At 40.9% G+C, this 24,008-nt stretch overlaps 1 protein-coding gene across 1 annotated transcript; it reads left to right on the plus strand.

Annotated features, from left to right (window-relative positions):
* Positions 1-1,715: 1,715 nt before the first annotated feature.
* LOC148029091 (uncharacterized) lies at positions 1,716-21,908 on the plus strand. The gene is made up of 2 exons (XM_087687849.1): positions 1,716-2,053; positions 21,302-21,908. The coding sequence occupies exons 1-2, from the start codon at positions 1,850-1,852 to the stop codon at positions 21,437-21,439; spliced, it is 342 nt and encodes a 113-aa protein (XP_087543975.1). The 5' UTR covers positions 1,716-1,849; the 3' UTR covers positions 21,440-21,908.
* The last annotated feature ends 2,100 nt before the right edge of the window (positions 21,909-24,008 follow it).

The raw sequence follows: 24,008 nt of genomic DNA on the forward strand, positions 1-24,008 counted from the left end.
ACGCTTTACAAGCACCTTGAATCACTTGTCTCCTGCAAGCTGCTTGGTTTCTCCCGTGCTCCTTCATGACCATAGTGACCGTTGCATGCCCTGTGTGCCATCTCTTCATAGGGGAGGAGCATCCATAGGAGCTCTGCCAGCCACGCATCTTCAAGCTTAGCTAAGAATAGCCAATTTTCCAAGAAGGATGTGTTCAACTGAAAGGGTGGGGGGCCGTTAGCAATTTGACCCAAGAGTATCACCTTGAAGGTAGCCAACCTTAGAGTATGATTAGACGTAGAAAATTCTTCAACCATATTGATTTCATAATTGTTCAATACCTTCTTGAAATCAAGCTATGTTTCCTGAAGCTCTGAGGAGGGCATATCCTCACTTTGTTGGCGTTTGCCAGAGCCTAAATGCATCCACTCAGAATTGCCATGTGGTGATGTAATGGCATTAGAGTGCCTTAATTGTGCCACATCAGTCCATGATGGGCTAGCACAAAAGTTACTCTCCACAATGAAGACTACGATAGAGCGAATTAGTTGGTCCTTATAGCTTTCATTCCTTGTTTTGGCTCATTGTGTGAGGAAAATATGCACCCATGATAGGATCAATATGAATAAAAATCACGATTAAATGTGTTTGTCTTTGAAAATATTTGAGAAATGGTCATAAGGTTCCATTAGAGATATGATTTATGCTTGATCCCATTAATCTTGATCTTTCACTCCTTATACATTAATGAGTGCCACATCCCCATATATTGCATTTCCATGCATTCAACATTGTATTAGTCTAAGTTACCAAAGCTTTCGAAATTCTGATTCTATCTCTTATATCAACCTCCCATGAACCCTCCTCCCACATGAAACGTGCTTTCAAACCTTGTTGCAAAACACTAGGAGAACATCGATGCGAAGCATTGAAAGAATCTAGGTGCGGAGTGCCTAGTGTTTATTTACAAACCACCTAGAATCATGACCACATCATTGGCATCGATTTTAAGATAAAGATTAACCATATCCATTAATAAAAATTTTAAGATAAAGATTAACCATATCCATTAATAAAAAATTTAAGATAAAAATTAACCATATCCATAAATAAACAAATTATCACTATAGGAGACTTCAACATTGATTATAACTAAACTAGAAATAAACTTAGAAAACTTCAAAATCTATTTTTCACATATAATGTGAAAGAGTTCACAAAACCTACTATAATGTACCAAACAAAACTTTACCATATATAAGCAAACAAGTGTGCACTAGCATGCATTGGATCATTGCGCTTTTATTTCCAAGAAGTACTCCTAACACTTCTCTAATTCCAAAAAACAAGGGCTCTCTGAGGATTTTACTTTAAAAGGAAAGAGAAAGTTTTGACAAAAAAATGAATTGAATCAAACTAAATCAACTCTTAACTCAACAACTCTGAAAGTGGGCCACTTAAGTCTAAAACTAGGGGTATATTTTCGAAGAAGAACCACCTTGTCACATCACAATTGTAATCGACATTTCCTAACAATACACTAACATACATACTATTATGACCCAACTTCTCCAAGTGAATACATTTGTGCGAGATGCGGGGATCGAACTCGCACACCCATAGAACTCAACTTAGATCCACTATTCCACGAGTGACCTCGTTGGCTTGCCACTATACCAACTTTTATCAACTCGAAGAAAAAAAATTATTGTAGGAATTTTATGCTAAGAAAGCTTGTTTTAGGATTCTTTTGCTTATCACTACAGGGGAAAGTGAATGGTAATTGCATTTGAATTGCAGGATTTTTGAATCTCTGCTGCATAGGAAGCCCGATCGGAAGGGGTGGGTCGAACCCGCAAGAGGCATCGCCATGGAGACGCTCTCGGTATACAGAAAGCTTCTGAAATCAATCAAAGCAAACGTTACAAAGGATGCGCCCAAATCATCCTTCAGAGATTATGTTGCAGAGGAATTTAGGAAGAATGCGAGCTTAGCAGACAAAACGCTTGCAACTAAAAATCTGCAGCTTGCTGCAGATTATGCAGTGCTTCTTCAAAGCATCCGTCACCACAAGGTACTGCCATTATAAGGGTATTTGCATGTTTATGCAACTAAAATGCATATAAGGTAGTGTCATTATAAGGGTATTTGCACGTTTATGCAACTAAAATGCATATAGATTGCTCTGCTGCATGTAATCTGTTGCACAAGCTACCTTGAATCAGCCATGTTTTCGGGTCGCCTTTATTTCTCTGACATGCTAAAATCCTAAGGGACCCCTTAGGATGGACATGCCCATCTGTTTTTTTAAAATTGGCAGTGGCCTGGGGCTCATCAATCACACAACCAGTCTCAAGCCAAGCTGGATAGAGAGAAGGCCTACAATCAGAAGAGCTCCTTTATTTCTCTTCAACATATTAGATATGAGAATACGCTAGTCCTAGCGTAGAGACAAGAGTGTATGGACAATACAACCAACCAATGACTGCTCATAGATAGAAAAGAAACAATCATGAACTCAATAGATCAACTTGGGGTGGTAGGACGGCTACCAACTATAAAATGAGCCAAACCAAGGTGAAGGCTCAAAGGAGAGGGTTAAGCACAAGGGTGAGGGACACTCTCAGAGAGGCAGTCTTGACAATGTGGAGCTGAAGGAGTTGGAGATATGATGAACATCAGTGAGGAGTGTGTCATACTTGAATGGATCCTGATCCTGCATTTGGGCAAGCAGCCAGCGAACACTCAATATTTGACAAGCTTGGGGAGCAGCACAGCTGCCTTTGGTAGTGCAAAGGCTGTATAACAGCAACATATATTTGGAGACTGCAACACGGCTTGATATGAGCAGATCTGATGATGTGGCAGCATGCTGTATCTGTGTTTTCTGTGCAGGACAGCAGCAGATGACTCCTCAAACTTTTGGCAGCAGTGGTTGGACCTGCATGTTTTCGTGGGGTAGCAATGTCATCAGCTGCTATAGCAATGTGGAGCAGAAAGGCTACATTTTGAGCGTGGTGTTAGATATGCTCAATGCCCCACCCTCATAAGGTGCCACCAATAATCCATGGTGCTCAAAGTTGTAAAGCCCCCATTATGATGAGAAGCCATATGTGAGCCCGGATATTGGTTGAGTCCTGACTTGTATGCCAGATGAGGTCTATGTGGCCGGATGGCAAAAAAGGTGACCGTTGTGGGTCTAATCTTTGGGTTAGACGGAGTAGTTAAGCTGGTAGCAACTCGAGGCACATCAAGTTGCGGGGTAAGAGAGTTATCAGGGGCCCTAGCCAACGGTAAAGGGAATATTTCCTAGCCAACTAGTGGAGATGCACATGGAAGGTCAACAGACACATGTGCATATGGAAGGTCAACAGACACAGGTGCATATGGAAGGTCATCCATCATGACCCCCTTCACAGGCTATAAAAGCTAAACCTTCACAGCTATCTATAATTTATCTTTCACCCAGTCAAAGTTGTTTCAGCTAGCCTTAAGCTCTTCACCTATCTTTTGCCTAGATCGCCATCTGAGCTTCATAGTAGAAGTGCACCGGTGGACAGAGCCATCTTTGTATCAGTTGTTTGGAGCTAAAAAATTTACTTCATTCTCCTCTTATCTGTTGTGTACTCTGTATCTCTTTCTCAGATTCTGTTTACTGTACCATGTAATTTTTACATAGTATCAGAGCCCAGGGGGCTCTAGGGATCGAAGAGTGCGCAAGAGGCAAAGGCTTCAACAGCAAAGAGAAAGGATGCCGTCTTCCGGAAGTGGTTTTAGTGCATCAGGAAGCGGTGGAGAAGGTGGTGCTGTTGTATCGGCTATTCAAATACTGAGAATTTGTCCACCAACCTTCAGTAGCAAAGGAAAGTTAGATGGTACAAACTACACCTTGTGGAAATTCAAAATTACAACTATCCTTGATTCTTATGAGCTTTTGGAGACAGTGCTGGGGACTGAGGCAGAACCACAGCCTACCCCCGACCTATCAAATTCTAGTGTGATGATTCCTCCGAATGTAGATATTCTACGAGCTTGGAAACGAAGGAATGCAAATGCATTATGTGCCTTAGTTACAGTTCTAATAGTATTTTGACTCAGCATACAACCAAAGCATTAGAGGCTTGGAATGCACTGAGGAGTCAGTATGAAATGCGAAACTAATCAAGGATTCAAAACTTGGAGAATCAACTAGCAATGGAGAAGTTTGCTGAAGGAGAGACGGCTGAAGCATTCATCACTCGGATTAAGAATTTACGCAACCAGATGGTTGGCACTGGGATATAAAAGACTAGCGAGGAGTCAGCTTGGAGGTGTCTTCGGATTTGTCCACAAAAGTTTGATGGACTAGTAACTGCCCTTAATACTCAGGTGAGACCTCAAGCTTTGACTTTTGAGGAGCTTTGTGCGTTATTGATGGAGGAAGAGTTGAGGCTGAAAGCTCGAGAAGGAAGTAACAATGGAGATGCTGCATTCTCTGCCAATGCAAAAGGCAAAGGTGGTTTCTTTACAAAAAATGATGGTGACAAAAAGAAGAAGGGCGGTAAGAAGAAGTATCAAGGAGAGTGCTTCTACTGCAAGAAGAAAGGACATGCAATCGCAGATTGTCGTGTCAAGAAGGCAGATTAAAGAATGGTTCCCTTAAAAGTAAACAGAAAGAGACAGTCAATACGGACAGAGTTGGAGTTATTCATGGTGACCATTGAGGAAGTGTGCTCCTCGGCGCAATAAGAATCTCACTGACTCATGGATGTTGAATAGTGGAGCCTCCCGTTACATGACCAACAAGAAAGGTCTATACAGTTCTGTGCAGCCTCTACTACAAGAATCCATCACTGTGACAGTTGGAAATGATGCAAAATGCCCTGCTGCAGGCACATGTACCATTTCTTTTGTTGCTGCAAATGGTGAAGTCAAAAAAATTTCAAATGTGTTGGAATTAAGGAGAAATTTGTTATCAGTTGTGCTGCCATAACTAATCTTGGTTATGAAGTGAGGTTTAAGAAGACAGGTGCAGAAATTCTCGACAGTGTTGGTAAAGGAGAAAGAAGGAACAACTTGTATGAGCTAAGTGCTCTTACAGCCACCGGTAGAGTGGGTATAAGTAAGCTTTGGCACGAAAGGTTTGGACACATCGGATTTGCAGTGCTGAAGCCTGAAGAAGATGTACAAGTAAGGTATGGTTGCTCACCTACCTGCAGTGATTGAATTGAAGGAACCATGTGAAGCTTGTATGATGGGCAAGCAACAGAGAAAGGCATTTCCATAGGAAAGCAAGATTAGAGCACAAGCTCCTCTAGAGTTGGTGCATGCTGACTTGTGTGGTAAGATGCCAACACAGACCTTGGAGGGATCTTCTTATTTTATGTTGATTATCGACGACTACAATAGGAAGATGTGGGTGTACTTCCTTCGTGATAAGGCTCAAGCTTTTGGTAAGTTTAAAGAATAGCTAAAACTTGTTGAGAATGAAACAACAAAAAGTGTGAAGAAATTTAGAACAGATGGTGGTGGTGTATTCAACTCAAAGGAGTTTGAAGACTTTTGCAAGAGCTAAGGGATCAAGCGTCAATTAATGATGCCTCACATACCTCAGTAGAATGGTGTTGTGGAACGCAGTAATCGCACCATTGTGGAGATGGCAAGATGCATGCTAAAGGATAAGGGATTTCCTAACCATTTTTGAGCTGAAGCTATTAATACTGCAGTTTACATTCTAAATTGGAACTACACAAAGGCTCTCAAGGAAAAAGCACCTCATGAGGCTTACACTGGTAAGAAACCATTAGTCTCACATTTCAGAATTTTCGGATGTGAATGTTATGCACATGTTTCAGATGAGAAGAAAAAGAAGTTAAAACCAAAAAGCAAAAAATGTATTTTCTTGGGTTATAGTGATGTGAGAAGAAGGCTTACAAATTATATGACAAAGAGGCAAAGAAGATCATCGCGAGCGTGATGTGGTATTCAAGGAGCAGCCGCATATAGTGGAGGAGGAGAAGACAAGTTCTTTCACTTTATCATCAAACAAAGTAGTCCACTATGAACTTGTTCAGAGAGCTGTCCCTATCCTTAAGGAGAAGCAAGCATCATCTTTAGATGATGAGGAAAAAGTTCACCAACCTAACATCACCCCACGGGAAAAGCCATTTCCGCGTTGGGTGAAGCAGCTCTATGATCACAATAATCCTATGCCTATATCTGTTGAGAAGAGGGCAGACGGACCAAGGAGGTCTCAGTGAATAGAGGAGTAAAGGAGGGCTTTTGCTCACATAGTCAATATGGCCTTGATGGCTGAGATTATGAGAGAAGTAAAGGAGCCAACTGACTTAGAAAAAGCACTTGCAGATCTAGCATGAAAGGCAGCTGTGCAAGCCGAGTATGATAGCATAATGAAGAATGATACTTGGGAGCTAGTGGATCGGCTAGCAAAGCGGAAGATTATTAGCACCAAGTGGATTTGGAAGGTAAAGTACAAGGTTGATGGTATCTTAGAAAAGTACAAAGCTAGACTGGTTGCACAAGGATTTTCACAGGTTGAAGGGTTTGATTTTCAATAGTCATTTGGTCCAACTGCTAGAATGACCACTATTCGCACAGTACTTGCAGTGGCCGTCCACAAGTAGTTGCCAGTTTACCAAATGGATGTTAAGTTAGCATTCTTAAATGGTGACCTCAAGGAGGAGGTGTACGTGGCTCAACCACCAGGGTTTGAGGCCCCCCATTCTGAGAACAAAGTGTATAATTTGAAGAAGACATTGTATGGGCTGAAACAAGCCCCCAGAGCATGGTATGAGTGGATAGATAAGTTCTTTTTAAACTTAAACTTCAAAAGATGTGCCTACTTGTATGTTTACAGGGATGGTGAAAAGTCTATAGTGATTGTTCTATATGTGGACGCCTTCGAAGTATGCATGGGAGATCTTGAAGGCATTTGGCATGACCAAGTGCAAGGAGATAGCTACACCTATGGAGGTGAATGCAAAGTTATCCGTTGAGGATACATTAGTACTAGTAGACATTGGAAGATACAGGAGGTTGATCTACTTATGTAACACCAGACTAGATATCAGTTTTGCTGTTGGTGTTTTGAGCAGATTCTCAAACAAACCTCATGAGAGTCGTTGGAAAGCTGGGATGCGGTGTTGAAGCGTTTGGGGTCGAAAGTCTACCGCAGGGGCAAGAGACAGCAGGGTGAAGGGAGATTCAGGGAGAGGAGTAGATGGAAGAGAAGGGGTTCTAAGGAATAGAAGATGTAGAAGAATACTCATAGAGGTAAAGCCTATCAATTTATTTTTGCATTATGAGAAGATAAATCTCTTGTAGAAAAAAATGTACATAAAGCAATACCTTCCTCTATGCTGCTCAGACCGCCAATCTGATGCTTCTGGCTTCAAAAGGGGAGTAAGATACTAGGATGCCTGGTCAGAATTCTACTAGATCACTCCATCTCCTAGCTCGGAGTGCTGTTCACTGCTTGAAAACTGCGATCGTGCGTCGCGCGATTTCACCAATCCTTCTTTTTACATAAAATCCTTCCAAAATGACTAAAAGCTACCTACTTTCTTTTACATGTCATCTTATTCTAGAAGTTTTCTACAGTTTTTAGATTTTTACAAGAGATAATATCTAAAATATCAAACATTGGCTAAACTTGTCAAAAAATCTAGTATTTTTGAACCATCCACACTATGAACACTGACATTAATGACTAATATGGCATTCGCTCTCTAGATCAATAAGAAAGCCGCACTCTAGAGTTTTTCACACTGTGTCTGCGTAGCGGCACGATATCCACCCCCTCTTAACCTGCACATCCTCCGGCATGTGCCAAAGTCTTATGGATCTACAGTGTTAGAAGAAGTATCCTCTGCCATTTCAATGTCTTCATCTTCTATCTCTTCTTCTTCCATATTCTCATGTTCATGCTCAGTATCCAACTTCAACTCATATGTTGAAGACTCACTACGTTTAAAGAGCTTGATACGTTTTTCAGCCACTGGAATCCTTAGAGCTGTCCCATCCATCTCATTTAATGCATAGGTAGCATTATAAAAAACAAACCTTACCACATATGGACCAAACCATTGCTTTGCCATCTTCCGACTGGCACTATGCTAATTTTCCAAGTTGCTATCATTAACCAGCACCCAGTCCCCTTCTTGTATAGCTCGTGGTCGAAGTCTGTGTCGCTTATCAAACCTCTTCTTGTTCTTGATCCTTGCAGTCTTCAGCTTTTTCATGGCTGTCTCAATGTCTTCAAGCCTTCTTTCTAACTGTCTAATGCATAGGACTAGCAACTCTTCTCTATTCAAACCCTCTTTCCATGGTAGAACACTCCAAGTAGTAATAGTCTCCTCAATAGGCATAATTGGCTGTTGTCCATACATTAATTCAATAGGCATATACTCTGTAAGTGCGTTATGAGTGGTCCTATCAGCCCATAAAGCAAAGGGTAACATTCTTGGCCACTCTTTCATCCTGCCGCCCTTGCATGACTTTGCTAATGCCTTACTGATAGGCTGATGACCTCTTTCACTTTTGCCATTTGCTTCAGGATTGTAGGCTAAAGCCAGCTTGATATCCAATCGTGAAAAGAAGTCACAAGCCTCATCCACATCCAATTCTCCTCTATCAGCAACCACTTTACCGACACAACCATACCTGCAAAAGACTTCTTCCAATAAGAACCTGCAAACTGCTTGAGTAGTTTTTGTACTAAGAGCTCGACCTTTCACTTGATTTGTCAAGTCTTCTTGCGCAAGCACAAGATATCTCATATTCCATAAACTGTAGGCATGGTAACCGAATCAACTACCCATTTGTAATGCATAGACAATGGATAGGTCGGTTGCAACCCATCTCTATGCTTTACCATGGAATACATCTAACAGACACTGCATGATTCTACATAATGCTCCACATCTTTATACATGTTCTGCCACCAATACTTCTCTTTGATCTTAGCAAATGTGCCCCAAACTCCTCTATGTCGAGCCCATAAGCTTTCATGAAACTCTTGCATCACCTGTAGTTGAGAAGCCCCATCTCCCAATACACGTACTGAAGCTTCTCTCTTTTTCTTTGCATGCTTCCATAAATATCCATCTTTCAAGAAAAACCCATAAGATTTTCTTTTAATCCTTTTAAATTCAGCTTCAAACCACTCAGCCTTCCTTTGTCATGAGGCTGAGATATTGGCCTATTTTCAGCCAATCATTCTCATACAACTCTTCCAAAAATTGTGTTCTCACTGAAGCATAACACTGATGATGCTTTCTCTCTATTGCCCATCTCTTCTTGTAAGCTCTTTTCTTATTTCTGAAATTTGTGTTACAACAGTTGTATCTATAGTAATGCATTTCCTGTTATCATAAAGTCATTTTCAGCACCTATCATATCATCCTCTTCATCTTCCATCAGCTCCTCTTCATCTTTAAACTTTGCTTGTGAAAGCATGTTAACCACAGGGTTTTCTTTATCTGCAATATGTTGAAAAATCAGAGTTAAGTGACTTTATATATGCAATCCACCGTAACATGGCAATATCGGTAGTTGAGCAATTTACTATCATGCCCAATAGAGGTAGACAATCAGTCTCTCCCACTACATGAGCTCCTATAAAATACTCCCTATCACACTTAAGGGTTGTCACTACACCCCAAAGTCCTCTTTTGACTTGAGAATACCGCCGTTGCCGTTCATTGAGGACCTTTGCTCCAAACCAAATGGTATACCTATTCCCATCAGCATCATCATGACCCATTGCCCAACCAATACCGCTCGTATCCACGGTGAGAATAATAGGCTGCCCATTCTCATAATTTGCTTTCTTTAGTGTTGGAGCTGAAATCAATAAGCTCTTTAACTTCTGAACTGCCTTCGTATGTTGTATATCCCACCAAAACTTTTGCCCTTTTCTCAAGAGCTAATATAGACTTTTAGTCACATGAGCAAAATGCGGAATCTATATCAAGTAAAAGACACATGCATCCAAAAATCTTCTCACCTCGGATACATTCGAACATGTCCCTTGCATCTTGCTTATGGCATCAATCTTTACTGGTGAGGGCTTTCTCCCATATAGTCCACACATGTGCTCAACAACTAATACTTTCTTCACTCCAAAAATCAACTTTTCTCTTGACAGAGTCAAATGCACTTCTTCAAGATGGCTCAAAATCCTGTCACAATCAACAATATGATTAGCCACAAATCTTCTACATCCTTGCTCATTCAGCTCTTCATTCTTCTCATGGATATCACACCATATGCGCCACTAAATTGGTTGCTCCCTGTGGAAGTGTACAGATCCTAACCAATCCAAGCGGTATCTTCATGGTAGTGATATCCCGGCTTTCCAATGCAAGCTGGAATTGATCATATCCTGAATATAAATCTCCCATAGAGTAAATTGCCTTGCCTGCAAATTCTTCTGCAAATTCATCCACTATCGGGCTTGATCCAACATTCCTTATGGTGACTTTGTTAACTGGTTATAAATCTTGTATAAACCTCAAAAACCATTCTTCTTTGGAACAATAAACCACCGATTCGAATATGGAGCTGAAGAGGGCTCCAAAATCCGTATTCTGATCTTCTCGTTCAAAAGCTCCAACAGCTTAGGCAAATATGTCCGAGGTACTGGAATAGGCTTTAAATTTCATGGCACATGAGATATTGTAAAGATCATCATAGGTGTAACTATCGGATCAACACATCCAATTTCATTTGGCTGAAATGCAAAGGCTTTCCCATGCCTTGCCAACATCTGCAAAAAACAAGATCTTTCTGCAGGCAAAAGAAAACTTGTATCACCAATTTTCAACTTTTGTAAAGTTTCAGCTGTAAATTTATGTCCTACTCCGTGTGGATCCCGTTAACTAGGCTGTTGAGTCACTTTTTTAGCCAACCCATCACTTTTAGGTGGTAAATGCAAAGCCACAGGCTTAACCTTTTTTGCAAGAGTTTTGTACTTTGTATCCACCCTTGCTTTAACCCTGTTTTGCAGCCCATAACATTCATGCTCAGCAAACTTTTGAATGACTTCATACATCTCTAAAGTGTCAACATAAATAACCTCTTTTTCTGCCTTGTTTTCAGCATTAATTATTGCAAAAATTTCAGCCATTGTATCAACATCAACCAGCCCTGAAAATAGCCCTGAAATACCTTCATTTGTAGCCACCAAACCATATGTCTTCAGCACTTTTTCAGCCCATCCTACATATTTCTTTTTAGCCTTGCACATGGCTGAAATATTCTTAAAATTGCCAAGACTATATGCTGTCCATTCTTGCAATCCAAACACAAACACAGTTTCCCCCTTTCTTGGAGGCATAATTATCTTCCTACAGACACTGCCATAGCCTCCACTTATAGCAGTGTTGTCTAAAAACCCTTAAACTCTCGTGCATTAGGTGGCATGGGATTATCCCACAGCCTATCTCAATTGCAAGGATGATTCACACAAATAGTGAGAAACTATACCGCATTTATATTGTCTTTACTCCGAATCCGAGCATATGAAGAACCATCATCTAAGGCTTTTGTTTCTAGCCTTGATCCCGAAATATAGAGCTGTTCCAAAATCACCGGATAACTATATGAATCCTGTACAAAAAAATGATATTCATCCCTAATATCTCCAATAGTCATGGGTACATTCGAATAAGCCGCATAAAGATTCCCTGATGAATTGTTTGCTGCTCGCATGTGCCATCCCAGATCTACATCAATCGGCCAATCTCCATTCTCATACAAGCTGCATGCCATAACATTGATTTCGGAACCATGATCCAAGAGTACTGTGCAAGGCGTCTCTCTTTCTCCCACTTTAACAATTATCTTTGTTGTAGCACGAGTCCAATGAGTTCGTGAATAATGACTACTTGGAATAAAATGAGCATCTTCTTCTTCATGTACTTGTTGATGGACATTCCCATTATACATAGCCTTTTCTCTATGCTTACTTCTGCCCATAAGACCAATTTTAGCCACAAGCTTGCTGTCTACACTCCCATGTAATCCATTTTCAATATTAGCCTACTCCAAATCAGCATTACATGCATCATCATATTGCCTTTGAAGTTGTTTCTCTATGTCTTTGTTAACCTGCATCAATGCTTGCAAAACTTCACCATCAAACTGTTTTTTTCGTTATAGCTTATCAATGATTGCATCATGAAATTCATGCTTTGCGATTCCAAGAACTTCGCTAAGTGCGAATTTCACTCTACTGCCAAGTATGCGATCTTCCAAGACCTTTTTAAGGTTTGTGGCAATCTCAAGATTTGATTGTAACCTATAACTGGGTTGATTACCCATTTTTTTCCCTTTTTGTTTCTTTTCTTGAGATGCATCCTCCATAACATGCTCAAGTATGGCTTTTTCAGCTTATTTTTGCTACCTCATTTTACTTCATGTTATGCGTTTAGATGGGCCTGATGAGGAAGGACCAACCGTGTCCTCATCTCTTCTTCTCTTTTCTTCCACAAGAGCTTCTTGATTATGAACCTTAGCCAAATAAGCATAGGTTGAAAATGAATTCACCGGTGCACTCTATCCTGTTCTCCCTCGTATACTTCGACTTGCATCAACCAATTCAAACTTTGCTGTTTTTCCCTTTTCCATGCAATCTAATGCTTGCATTCAAACACGAAATTTTACTTCAGTCATGCATTCTTTACGAGCTTTATCAGCCCTTTTAATTCTCAACCCATATGTGGCTGCATCTATGGCAACAAATGCTGTCCTTGCAGTCATATCTTCCAACCTCTTCTGCATGCCACCATTTCCAAAATTTGGCTCTATTGGAAGACTAGTTTTTGTTGCATGTATTTTGCCATCTTTCCAAAAGACTAACCTTTTTGCTTCTGCTTCATGGTAGGCTATACAGTCTCGTTTCTCATACTGTAAATTGTTACACCAAATGCATCTCCTCTTGTATCTTTCTTTGTATGGTCTTTGGGCTATCGCTCGACCCTTCTCTTCTACCTTGACATCCAACTTTTCGACCTTTATATAGATTTTTGTCAAATTCAACCTCAAATCACGCATGCCATTGATTAATTCATCCACAACATCCCCTTTAAGAGCCAGACCAAGTATAGTCGGTTGTTCCACCATAGCTACAGGTGCCTTGGTTACAATTCAGTCATAGAAACATGAAACGGGGAACGGGAACGGGAAACGGGGACGAGGACGGAGACGGGAACGCCAAACCTAGGGAACGGGGATGTGGGAACGGGAACGGCATTTAAAAAATCAAAATTTATGAAAAAAAATTAATATTTCACTCATAATCCATGTGGACTTTGGAGTCTGGAGTGTTAAAACTTAAAACCAAGGTATATAATCCACAAGGATAAATCATTCTAAGTTTTAACTTTAAGATATCATGCATTATTCTAAAACTACTCATTAGAAATTGAATTGCAACTTACAAGGCTCAAGAGGTAAGCTATTCAATTATAAATAATAAAATCCATAATACATATGCCAAAAATCATAAATGATAAAACAATGAACAATGAACTAAACTTAAAAGTCTAAGCTAAAAGAACATGCCTATGGTACCATTGCCAAAAAACTTAAAAGATTACAAATATGAAATTGAAGTCTAATCTTTGAAAGAACATGCTCATTGCTCCAAAAAAGACTACAAATATAAAGTCTAATCTCTAGACTGAAGCAAAATGCGGCATGCCAAAATAGCCCAAAGGGCAACTGCAAGACTGCAAGACTCAAGTACAAATATAATATCGGCATGGCACAACTGTCAACAACCCAAGTGTCACAGTGTCATCAATGATCATAATATCATATATAATGTAAATGTGTCATGTATCATGAGACTCGTGATAAGTAAGCTAAATCAAAGATCATGATCATGATCTGAGGCTGCTCTAGCCACTCCTGAAGTGCCAGCCTCATCATCATGTGTACCATGAATTGCTGCATCTCCCTTAACATCAGCATGTGTCTCCTCTTCTTGCTGCATCTCCCACTCTGTGAATGGATCAGGCTTTGTTGTCATACTGTTACATAACATTCTCAAATTAGCACTAACGAATACTAGATCATTTGCCCTCTCCACACCAAGACGGTTTCTCTTCTTTGAAGCAATGTGAGTGTAGGTACTCCACAATTGCTCCAAACAAGAGGAGCTGACTGACTGACTCAAAATACGGATGGCTAGTTGCTGTAACTTAGGACCATCCAAACCATAGTCCTCCCACCACAAAGCCACCCCAATCTTACAGCGATCCTCCTTTGCATCCCCACAACCAAAAGAACCCCGAAAGGTCCTATAACATGAAAGCTGATCTCTGATCTTTCGTCTAGTGCCATGATCAGGCACTAGACGAGACAATATAAGTCTCCATGCATCCATAACCTCACTGTCATTCTCCCGACCCTTGCCCTGGAACTCAGGATCCACAACAAATGCAGTTGCATGCATGGGTGAGCTATAGGAGTTCCACCTCGTCACAACTAAATGGTGTATTTCCTCATACGCCTCATCATTTGGTGCCAACTCCTGCAACTTTTCATTCAGTCTATCCATAGCCTCATATACCTTGCCAATGCAAGGTTGCATAGCATCCATAACCCTCAATAAATGTACAATGGATAATACCATAGCATCTATCCGCTTTACATCATCCCAAAAAGTGGAGTTATTTGCTTTCTCCAAGCATAAGATACCTGTAGGAGTATCTGCCAATGTTGATGAGGTAAACTCATCACTAAGAAATAACTGCCTCAAGGTACCACTGCATTCTCTTAACCTGCCTAGCATCAAGAAGTTAAAGGAAAATCTGGTATCAGAGTATTTTAAAAGTGTCTTCTTCAACCGCAAAGAGAAGTGATGGCGAAGAAACTGGTGATTCAAAACAAAGCTAACCATTTGAGCTCCTTGCTCTATGACAGGTGCAATCCATGACAGGTTACCAATATCCTTTAGTAGGTTGTTCAAGCAATGAGCCATACAATATGAAACTGTGATATGCGGATAATATCCCTGAATAATAGCACTTGCTGCCCTATTTGCAGGCTCTCCATCTGCAACAAATCCCACAACATGCTCTGGGCCAATAAGCTCAACACCTGTAACCCACTTTGCTGCAAGTACATCTGCTGACTTTCCTGTCCCCGATGCATCATGTGAAGATATGAAATACATTTCTCCACGAGAATAAGCAACCATACCATGAATGGATTGCTTGCGTGTATCACTCCAACCATCAGCAATCAAGGAAACTCCATTTTTAGCCCACATGTTCTTTCTAGTCACTGCTGCTTGCTCAACAAGGTGCTTTTCCTTGTCGAGCAAAGTGGTGCGTAAGGTCTCTGATGATGGAGGTACATTCGAAGGGCTATACTCACCAATCTTCTTGCACATCAATTTAAAATACTCTGACCTGGCTGCACAAAATTGAATGTGGTCATGATAAAAAAAGCGTGCCACTGATGTATCCACCTCTTCCTTCTTCTTGGATCCCAACTAGCATCAAGTGTGCTTTGTCTACGTGCAACATGTGGCGTTGTTGATGCCATGGCCGATGCAATGCCTGCAGTAGGTGTGGAGGTAGCACTTCCTGATACTGACCCTGCTCTAGATACATCTGATGGGGATGGTGTCACAAAAGTTGCAGGGTCAACTGCAACACGTCGTAGTCTAGATGCAAGATAAGCTTGTTGACCTGCTACACGGTCACGAAGCTCCCTTTGCTTCTCCAAGGTCAAATTTGGACAAAACTGCACCTCTGAATTTGGCTTATGTAGGAGATGAGCTCGGACCTGATTATACATAAATATTAAAATGGAACAAGTGACAATTGGTAGTCCATATTCTAATATTTAAGTAACTTTGAAAAATTAAAATCAATAAAAATTTGAAATACAAATGCTCGGCTCAATGGATTACCTTGTTTGCTCCACTAGTTCGCTTGTATGGGCAAAGCTTGCAAGTCCATGGTCGAGATCCTCCACCACTCAAAGGGCGGTTAGCATTTACTTCTTCCCACCATGACCAATCATCAGACCTTCTTTCTCGACCACCAACCCGACGAGCGGGGCGGGAAGATGAAGCCATTTATGATTTCAGGCTGAAAATTGAAGGTTCAAGAGTCGAGAGAAGGAAAAATTGAAGGCTGAAAATTGATTAGGCTCAAGAGTCAAGAGTCAAGACTCACTCAAGAGTCGAGAGAGAAGGGAAAGGGAGAGAAGGGAGAAGAAGAAGAAGGTTCATGGAAGAAGGAAGAAGAGAAGGGAGAAGTGAAGAGAAGGTAGAAGGAAAAAGAGAAGGTAGAAGGAAGAAGAGAAGGAAGAGAAGAAAGAGAAAGAAGAGAAAATAAGAAGAAGGAAGAGGTTGGAGGTGGGAGGAGAAAGAAGAGAAAGAAGAAGGAAGAGAGGGAAGAGAAGGAAGAGAAAGAAGGTGGCTAGGCCTTGGGGACAGGATGCAGGCGGGAGCAGGACACAGGACAGGACTAGGCGCAGGCGGAAGTAGGCGGGAGCAGGACGCAAGAGAACTGGGCGCAGGCGGAAACAAAATACGGGCGACCGGCCGTAGGTAATTTTTGCCACGTGGCGTTGGACAGGGAACGTTCCATCATTTGGAAACGGGGTCCGAGACGGATACATGCCGGGGACGGCGATTCCACGTGCCGGGGGGCCGTTCCGGCCGTTTCCTGTCACTATGAATTCAGTTTCCTTTTAAGCACTGGTAGATGTAGTGCCTGTACCCCATCTTAATTTCATGTGCTCTCTCTTTACCAACATATGCACTGCTTCAGTTACATTAGCCCAATCTGATTTCAACCTCGTTTCAAAAGAGGCATCTTGTAAACGATCTGTCAGCTTCTCTTGCAAAGTAGGATTTACAACCTTCAGAAACAAATCAATTTTCTGACTCTCTAATGATGTGGCTTTTCAATCCAATCTGTAAATGTCTTTTTAGTTACCAATCCTGCATCTTCCAAGAAAAAACTTTTATCTCAAAGTTTTCTTAAAAGCTGCCCAATTAGTATCTCTTCTATATAACTCATCAATCCGATCGTGCAATGCATGTATGGCCAAACGGGAGAAATACCGACTCCATGCATACTGCGGTACCCCATGAAACAACATCTTTTCTTCATACAATCTAAAGAAGGCCAAAACATTTTAACCCTTAAACTACTTCAATTATTGTTCCACTGCCTGCAATGCATTCACAACTAGGGAATCAATTCTTTCTGCTTCCTGCCGAGTTTACATCTGTTGTAACAACAACTGTTGTTGTTGCTGTTGCTGCAACAAAGCAATCATTTGTTGTAAAGCATCACCACCACTTAAACGTGCAGAATCCCCCATCTTTACACACTTGCTGCTGACTTTCACGTCGAATTCACCACTGTCGGAGCGTTTGGGGTCGAAAGTCTATCGTGGGGGTAAGAGACAACAAGGTGAAGGGAGATTCAGAGAGAGGAGTAGACGGAAGAGAAGAGGTTCTAAGGAATAGAAGATGTAGAAAAATACTCACAGAGGTAAAGCCTGTCAATTTATTTTTGCATCATGAGAAGATAAATCTCTTGTAGACAAAAACATACATAAAACACTACCTTTCTCTATGTTGCTCAAATCGTCAATCTGATGCTTCCATTGACTCAGAAAGGAGAGTAAAATACGAGGACACCTGGCTAGAATTCTGCAAGATCACTCCTTTATCTCCTAGTTCGGAGTGTTGTTCACTGCTTGAAAACTATGATTACGCATCGCGCAATTTCGCCAATCCTTCTTTTTACATAAAATCCTCCCAAAATGTCTGAAAGCTACATGCTTTCTTTTACATGCCATCTTATTCTAGAAATTGTCTACAGTTTTTGGATTTTTACAAGAGATAATATCTAAAATATCAAAAATTGACTAAACTTGTCCAAAAATCTAGTATTTTTGATCCATCCATACTACGAACATTGACATTAATGACTAATATGACATTTGCTCTCTAGATCAATAAGAAAGCCGCACTCTAGAGTTTTTCACACTCTGTCCGTGTAGTGGCACGACAGGGGGTGCTCAGATACTTGAAGGAAACTCTTGACTATGGTATCACATACAATTTTGGAACTTCTCTTATGGGAAACTGTTGGGCAGGAGACAGTGATCTCAGGAAGTCAGTCTGTGGTTATTGTTTCTCTTTGGGTTCAAGAATTTTCTCTTGGATTAGTAAGAAGTAGCCAACAGTGGCGTTGTCTTCTGCCGAAGCAGAGTATAAGGCAGCTTGTTTTGTTGCATGTGAAGCAGTATGGTTGAGAAGGATCCTATGGCATATGGGTGATGCATAATTTGATTGGGAATGGAATAGTGGAACTGGTCTACTGTCCAACAGAGGAGAATGGAGCGGATATCTTTACCAAAGCACTTATGAATGATCTGCTTCAAGTTCATCTTACCCTCATAAGGCGCCACCAATGATCCATAGTGCTCAAATTTGTAAGGCCCCCATTATGAGGAGAAGCCATATGTGAGCCCGGATATTGGTCGAGTCCTGACTTGTATATCAGATGAGGTCTATGTGACTGGATGGCAAAAAAGATGACCGTTGTGGATCTAATCTTTGGGTTAGATGGAGTAGTTAAGCTGGTAGCAACTATGATGTTAACATGTATTTTCAGTAGTGGCAACAGATGCTTTTGACAAATTGTAGTGCAATCGAGGGTGATTGCAAGGATTTTAAGGGGAAGGTTTGTCATGAGGATGTGAAATCTTAATGCTTTGCTTAGCATTGTTTAAAAGTTAATTAAATGTGCAAAGGTGACTAGCATATGTGATATGCAAGTTAATTATTTCATCATGTGGGACCCAAGGTGCCGAGATATCAATTGGTGCCAAACACGCAGAAGTTGTAATAAGTTATCCTTGGTAGGTACTAGGTGGTACCTGGTTAGATTTTGGCCTAGAAGATTTTATTAGCCATTAATGTCAGTGGCGACATTGGGAACTAGCCATTAATTAGTTAATTAATGCCAGTTCAGGGGCTAACAAGTGCTCAAGAATACTTGGATGATAAATCGGCCTAGCCAATTTGATTGTTGGTTGGTATGGTTAAATTTTTAAGCAAGAATTAATAAAAAATTAAATTTCAAAACTAATTTAATTGGGCTGAAAAATGCAATTAGACGACTGCCACTTGGCAAAACCTTCCCATGCAAGTGAGGGAAAGGCTATATATGAGGCTGTTGGAACCTCATTCTAGCATGGTGGAGATTGGGAGAGGAGAGAGAGAGCTGCTGCTGCACTTTTTCAGCCATTGGTGATTAGCCTACCATTGGAGATTGTCAAAGAGCTACTCCCAGTTGGCCAAGAGGCTACCATTGGAGGCAGGTGATAGCCCTTGTAGGTTGTCTACAAGTAGCTGACAACAAGTTTGGGGCCCACAAGGGTAGGTGATTGCATGTGGGGCTTGTGTTGATGGTGGGCTGCAATAAATTAGTCATTCACAGTAGGGCAGCATAAAATTTTAGACAATTTTGGTAATGAAACTCTCAAATTTGTCTCTCTCCAGCTTCTTCACCATCGTCTCAGCTAATTCACAACTTCCCTCAAGAGATCTCAGTCAAATTTTGTCCCAAGAGGGTGCAATTAAAGAATTTCTATTGCTAAACCCTAATTTGCAACAAAAATTAGGGTTTACTAATCACCTTGGGAAGAATGCTTAGAAATGGGATCCTAGTACTTGAAATTTAGCAATTGAAATATGGGGATTTTAGAGAATTTCAGGAGGCCAGCCAACCAAATAGTAAGTTCGGTGCAGAATTTGTCATCCAAGGAGCATAGTTGAAGGTCAATCCTTGAGCAAACCAAGGGGAAATTTGGTTTGGAGGCTTTTCTTGGTCATTTAATGACAGCAAGAGGGAAATGCAGAGCGAAGGAGATTTAAGGAATCTCATTGTATTCCATCTAGATGCAATTAAGGATAAAGAAATACCACAAGGGGCACTAGTTTTGGGGCCAATAGGCTGTCCATTGTCTAAGATTAAGTGGTAACATTTGCATTTTCAATTTATGTGAATTTTATACGTTCTGTAATTAGTGTTAAATCAAGTTATTTACCACCCTATTTGAGAAGGCAGGCCGGTTTCATTTGGGGTACAAGGGAGGGAGGTAGTAAGTTTGGGGCTTCATTATCATCCTTTGTGAGCAGAAGTTAAGAGATAAGACCTTTGAAGCTTTTCCTTGAATATGATCCAGATCACAAGGTCAAGGTCTTATTATTGCATAGAGGAGGACAATACCCAAGAATTCTAGTACATGTCGGATAGCTTTTGATCTTTAATATATAGTGTGCCAACTAAGTCTAGGATGTGATTGTTGGTGGAAAAAGGTATGGTGGACTTAAAAAGGTTTTGACTGCCCTCATGTTGGCAGCTTGTGGAGGAATTTGATATATTTGTTACTGTCCAGATATCTTTGGATATTTGGAAAATGTGCTGCAAGACTGGAGAAAGAAGCACTTTTCTTGGATGGTGTATGCTTTTTCTCTGGCTCTCTGAAGAGCCTGTGATAGGAAGCTAGTACATTTGGTGCTTTTAAGGCACTCTTCAGGCAATTTCTTCACGGCATTAATAGGCTAGAATGGCTTGATGATCACATAAACATGTCTGGGACTTTCTAAATTGCATACACAAACATCTTGGTCAGAAAGCTCCAAAAGTTTGCTCCAAATTTGGGTGGGTATTAGGGCCTGATGTTCCCATGTCTCCTAAAACTTGGGAACACCTTGAGAGACATTGGACAATAATAAAGCATGTTGATCTTTGCATTATCCTCAATAAACTTGGGATTTAGGACTGGTGTACAATGATCATTCTATTAATAATCTGAATTCCAGAAGTTTTGCTTATTGCTGTAACTGTCAACTGTAACATATGCCTGGTCTAAATTTTCCTTATTCAAATGCATGAAGTTTTGCTCATATTTGTATGATACTATGTTTTAATCACCTTCAAAACATCTATTAGAGTTAAAATGGTTTGCATACATGCCTTGTAGATTACCTTTGATCACTATGGGGGATACTTGTGCTGAGGAATAAAAGCTTTGACAGAAAAACTGAGTATCATACCACTAAGTCCTTATTGTGCTGAAAGGAAACTAGAAATGAATTAGCGTACAACTAATGAAAGCTAATCCTGTCGTGTTGATTTCGTACAGAGGAAAGGACGTTGCAAAAGGATGGCATCCCATTGTATATGTTGTACAGATGAGTGAAAAGCAGTGAACAAATGTTCATTTAATGATGTGATGTCTAATGTGCAGCTCTATTGGGCTGATGCAGGAACTCTTGTTCTCCTATAACATAGCTGTAGATAGAAGTGCTGAGCAGAAGGAGCGTATGAAGAATACAGCTGAGAGAGTTGGTCTGACTCTTCCAGAGTACGAGAACTTCGAGGAAAGTCTATCATCCCGAGCTTGAGTTGAGTGGTGTAAAATCTTTTGTTTCACATTGCTGGGATAAATGTCATATCAATGTGGAGAAAACAGAGCCTGTACTGATCTCCATTCTTACAAGAAAAGGGTGTGAGAAAGGTGGCCCTGGCCCTGTTTCCTTTGAATGTTCCTGGTTATAAAGAACCTCTATATGAGAACATTATCCACATGGAATGCATGTTCTGATTATATATATACTACAGACATTGCATCCATAAAATTACTGACAGGGTACGCTGGGGATTTAGGCATTGGCATTGTTTGAATATGGAACGTGACAGTCAGATGCAAAGTTTCATGTTGGTATAAGTACCCCTGGCAAGATACTATTCCTCCTGATTGGGATGCTTTTATTCTACTAATAAGCTCATCATTAATTGGTGATCAAAAAGTTCAGATTTCCTAAAAGCTCTATAAAGTATTTGGACCCTATGTTCTCAGGGTTTCTTCTCTGACAGGCAGGTTGTCCCTTTTAATTAAATTTGAAAATGGACCTTTTCTGAGGAAAACATGCATGCAGCATCATATAAGATTTGCATCCATTGGCTTAATGTTGGTCACTTAGCCATGGTCGTCAAATGTGGAGTCTCTTTTGGCAAAAAGATGAATATTTCACAAAATGTATGCATATAAGTTATTATTTGACACCATATTTTTCCAAGACAAGAAAATTCTATTAATACATCTCTTGGGGACAATGAAGTAGCTCTCCCTCTCAGTCTCCAAGCTGCCATGTATCCTCTTGAATCTCCCACAGAGTATGGACAATCTCTGTCCAGATCCTGAGAGAGTTCTGCAGGATATATCTAATAGATCTATAGCATGGTTGCATCTGGCCGTCCATGTATACCAAGCGATGATGCTATCTGTGAGCTCCCAACTGTGACAATGCTCTCGAGTTCACACTGTCAATGAAAACAGGCATGGGAATCTTGCTCACAAGCTTTCCTGAGGCAAGCTAAGCATGACAAGGTAGCTTGATATAGGAAAAAGGAGATCTTGCTTTTAGCCACAAATAATATTTAAAGAGATACCAAAAGGTGCTTGTACGTATTGTAGGCTTCACTCCCCTGGCTGTAGGTATGCCTCATTTCTTCTATGTTCTTTGTGTATTTTGGTATGTAGTTTGAGTTCCTTTCAAATTGAGATTATTGTTGCTTGTTTCTGCTATTGTCATGTGTACCTTCTCTCTCTCTCTCTGGGCACCCCTCCCCTCGCCGGCCAAGCATGCAGAGCCAAAGAAGTCTCGCACCACAGGAATAGAGTTGAACAGGGAAAAAACTGCATAAATTTGTTGTTGATATGAATCAGATCAAGGAAATGCTTTCATGGTTAGAAAACCTCTCTCTCTCTCGCACGTGTATGCATGCAGGGGCAAAGAAGCAGCCTCGGAGCGTAGTAATATCCTCTCATGCTGTCTTGCTAAGTTCTGCTTTTTGTAGAAAGCCCATACAGATTGTATATTATCAGTGCACATATCCCTACAAAGCGCGCCCCGCCGCCCCCCCCCCCCCTCCGGTGGATGGTCTGTTTGTCTGATGTGATGCTGGAGGTCTGACCTGACGTAACGCCTGATGCTCTGACGTGACATTTGATGCCCTGACGGTCGCATGATGCTTTGACACCCTGACCTGATGCTGCCATTTCCACTTTTGACAGTCGTTGATACTGACATGATGGTCCTATGCTGATGCTGTGTTTTTGGTCGCACTGGAATGTAGTGAAAAAGGGAGTGTAGTGATTCTGATGAACAGTGAATCAGGGAATGCCTTGATTCTGGTCGCGCTGGACTGTCTGCAGCGATTCCGGTTGCGCAGTGGACTATCCAGTGATTCTGGTCACACAGCTCAACTATACCGTTTCTGTGATTGTGCAGTGGACTATTTAGTGGTGCAGTTTGGTCACACTCTGGACTATGCAGTGATGCAGTGATTGTGGTAGTGCTTTGGATTATGCATCGATGCAGTGACTGGTTGCGCTCTCTCTTATGCAGTGACTTTTATCGCGCTGGACTGTCATGCTAGAGAGATATAATGGTTGAGGCAATAGTGACTTTTATGGTGCAGTCACATTGACAATTTATGATACACTGACAACTTATGCTATAGTGATAGTTTATATTACTGGTTTACTGCTCTAGTCAAACTGTAAACAGTTTATGCTACAGCATATGCTATAATCATGATAGAAGAAACTGACAATGAAGGAATCACAAAACCAACCATGGAAGTAATGTTTTATACACTGCCAAAGAACCCGAGATACAAAACCTATGGGTCATAAAATTCGAGATTGGAATGTCTACTATAGCAGAAGACTTGGAGCTGACCCCCTTCTCCCCATGGCACACTACCAGACCCACTTCCTTCAGTTATCTGAGGATGGTTTCATCACCTGACCCGGTTACATGGATACACAGTTGCCTCATGGATTATGCACAATTATTGTCAGATTCGCACCTCATCCCACCACCTAAGGATTGAGACATGCAAATGGGATGGCATACAAACAGAGGAATGCGTATGCCCACTATGCGACAGAGAGCCAAAGACAAA

The sequence above is a fragment of the Lygodium microphyllum genome, chromosome 11 (assembly GCF_053477565.2).
Source record: "Lygodium microphyllum isolate KBCC chromosome 11, Lygodium_microphyllum_v1.1.10, whole genome shotgun sequence".
Lineage (NCBI taxonomy): Eukaryota > Viridiplantae > Streptophyta > Polypodiopsida > Schizaeales > Lygodiaceae > Lygodium > Lygodium microphyllum.

Coding starts and splice junctions, on each gene's coding strand:
- LOC148029091 (XM_087687849.1), top strand. CDS start 1,850: ATGGAGACGCTCTCGGTATACAGAAAGCTTCTGAAATCAATCAAAGCA. Junction 2,054..21,301: donor AAAGCATCCGTCACCACAAG/GTACTGCCATTA, acceptor GGGCTGATGCAG/GAACTCTTGTTCTCCTATAA.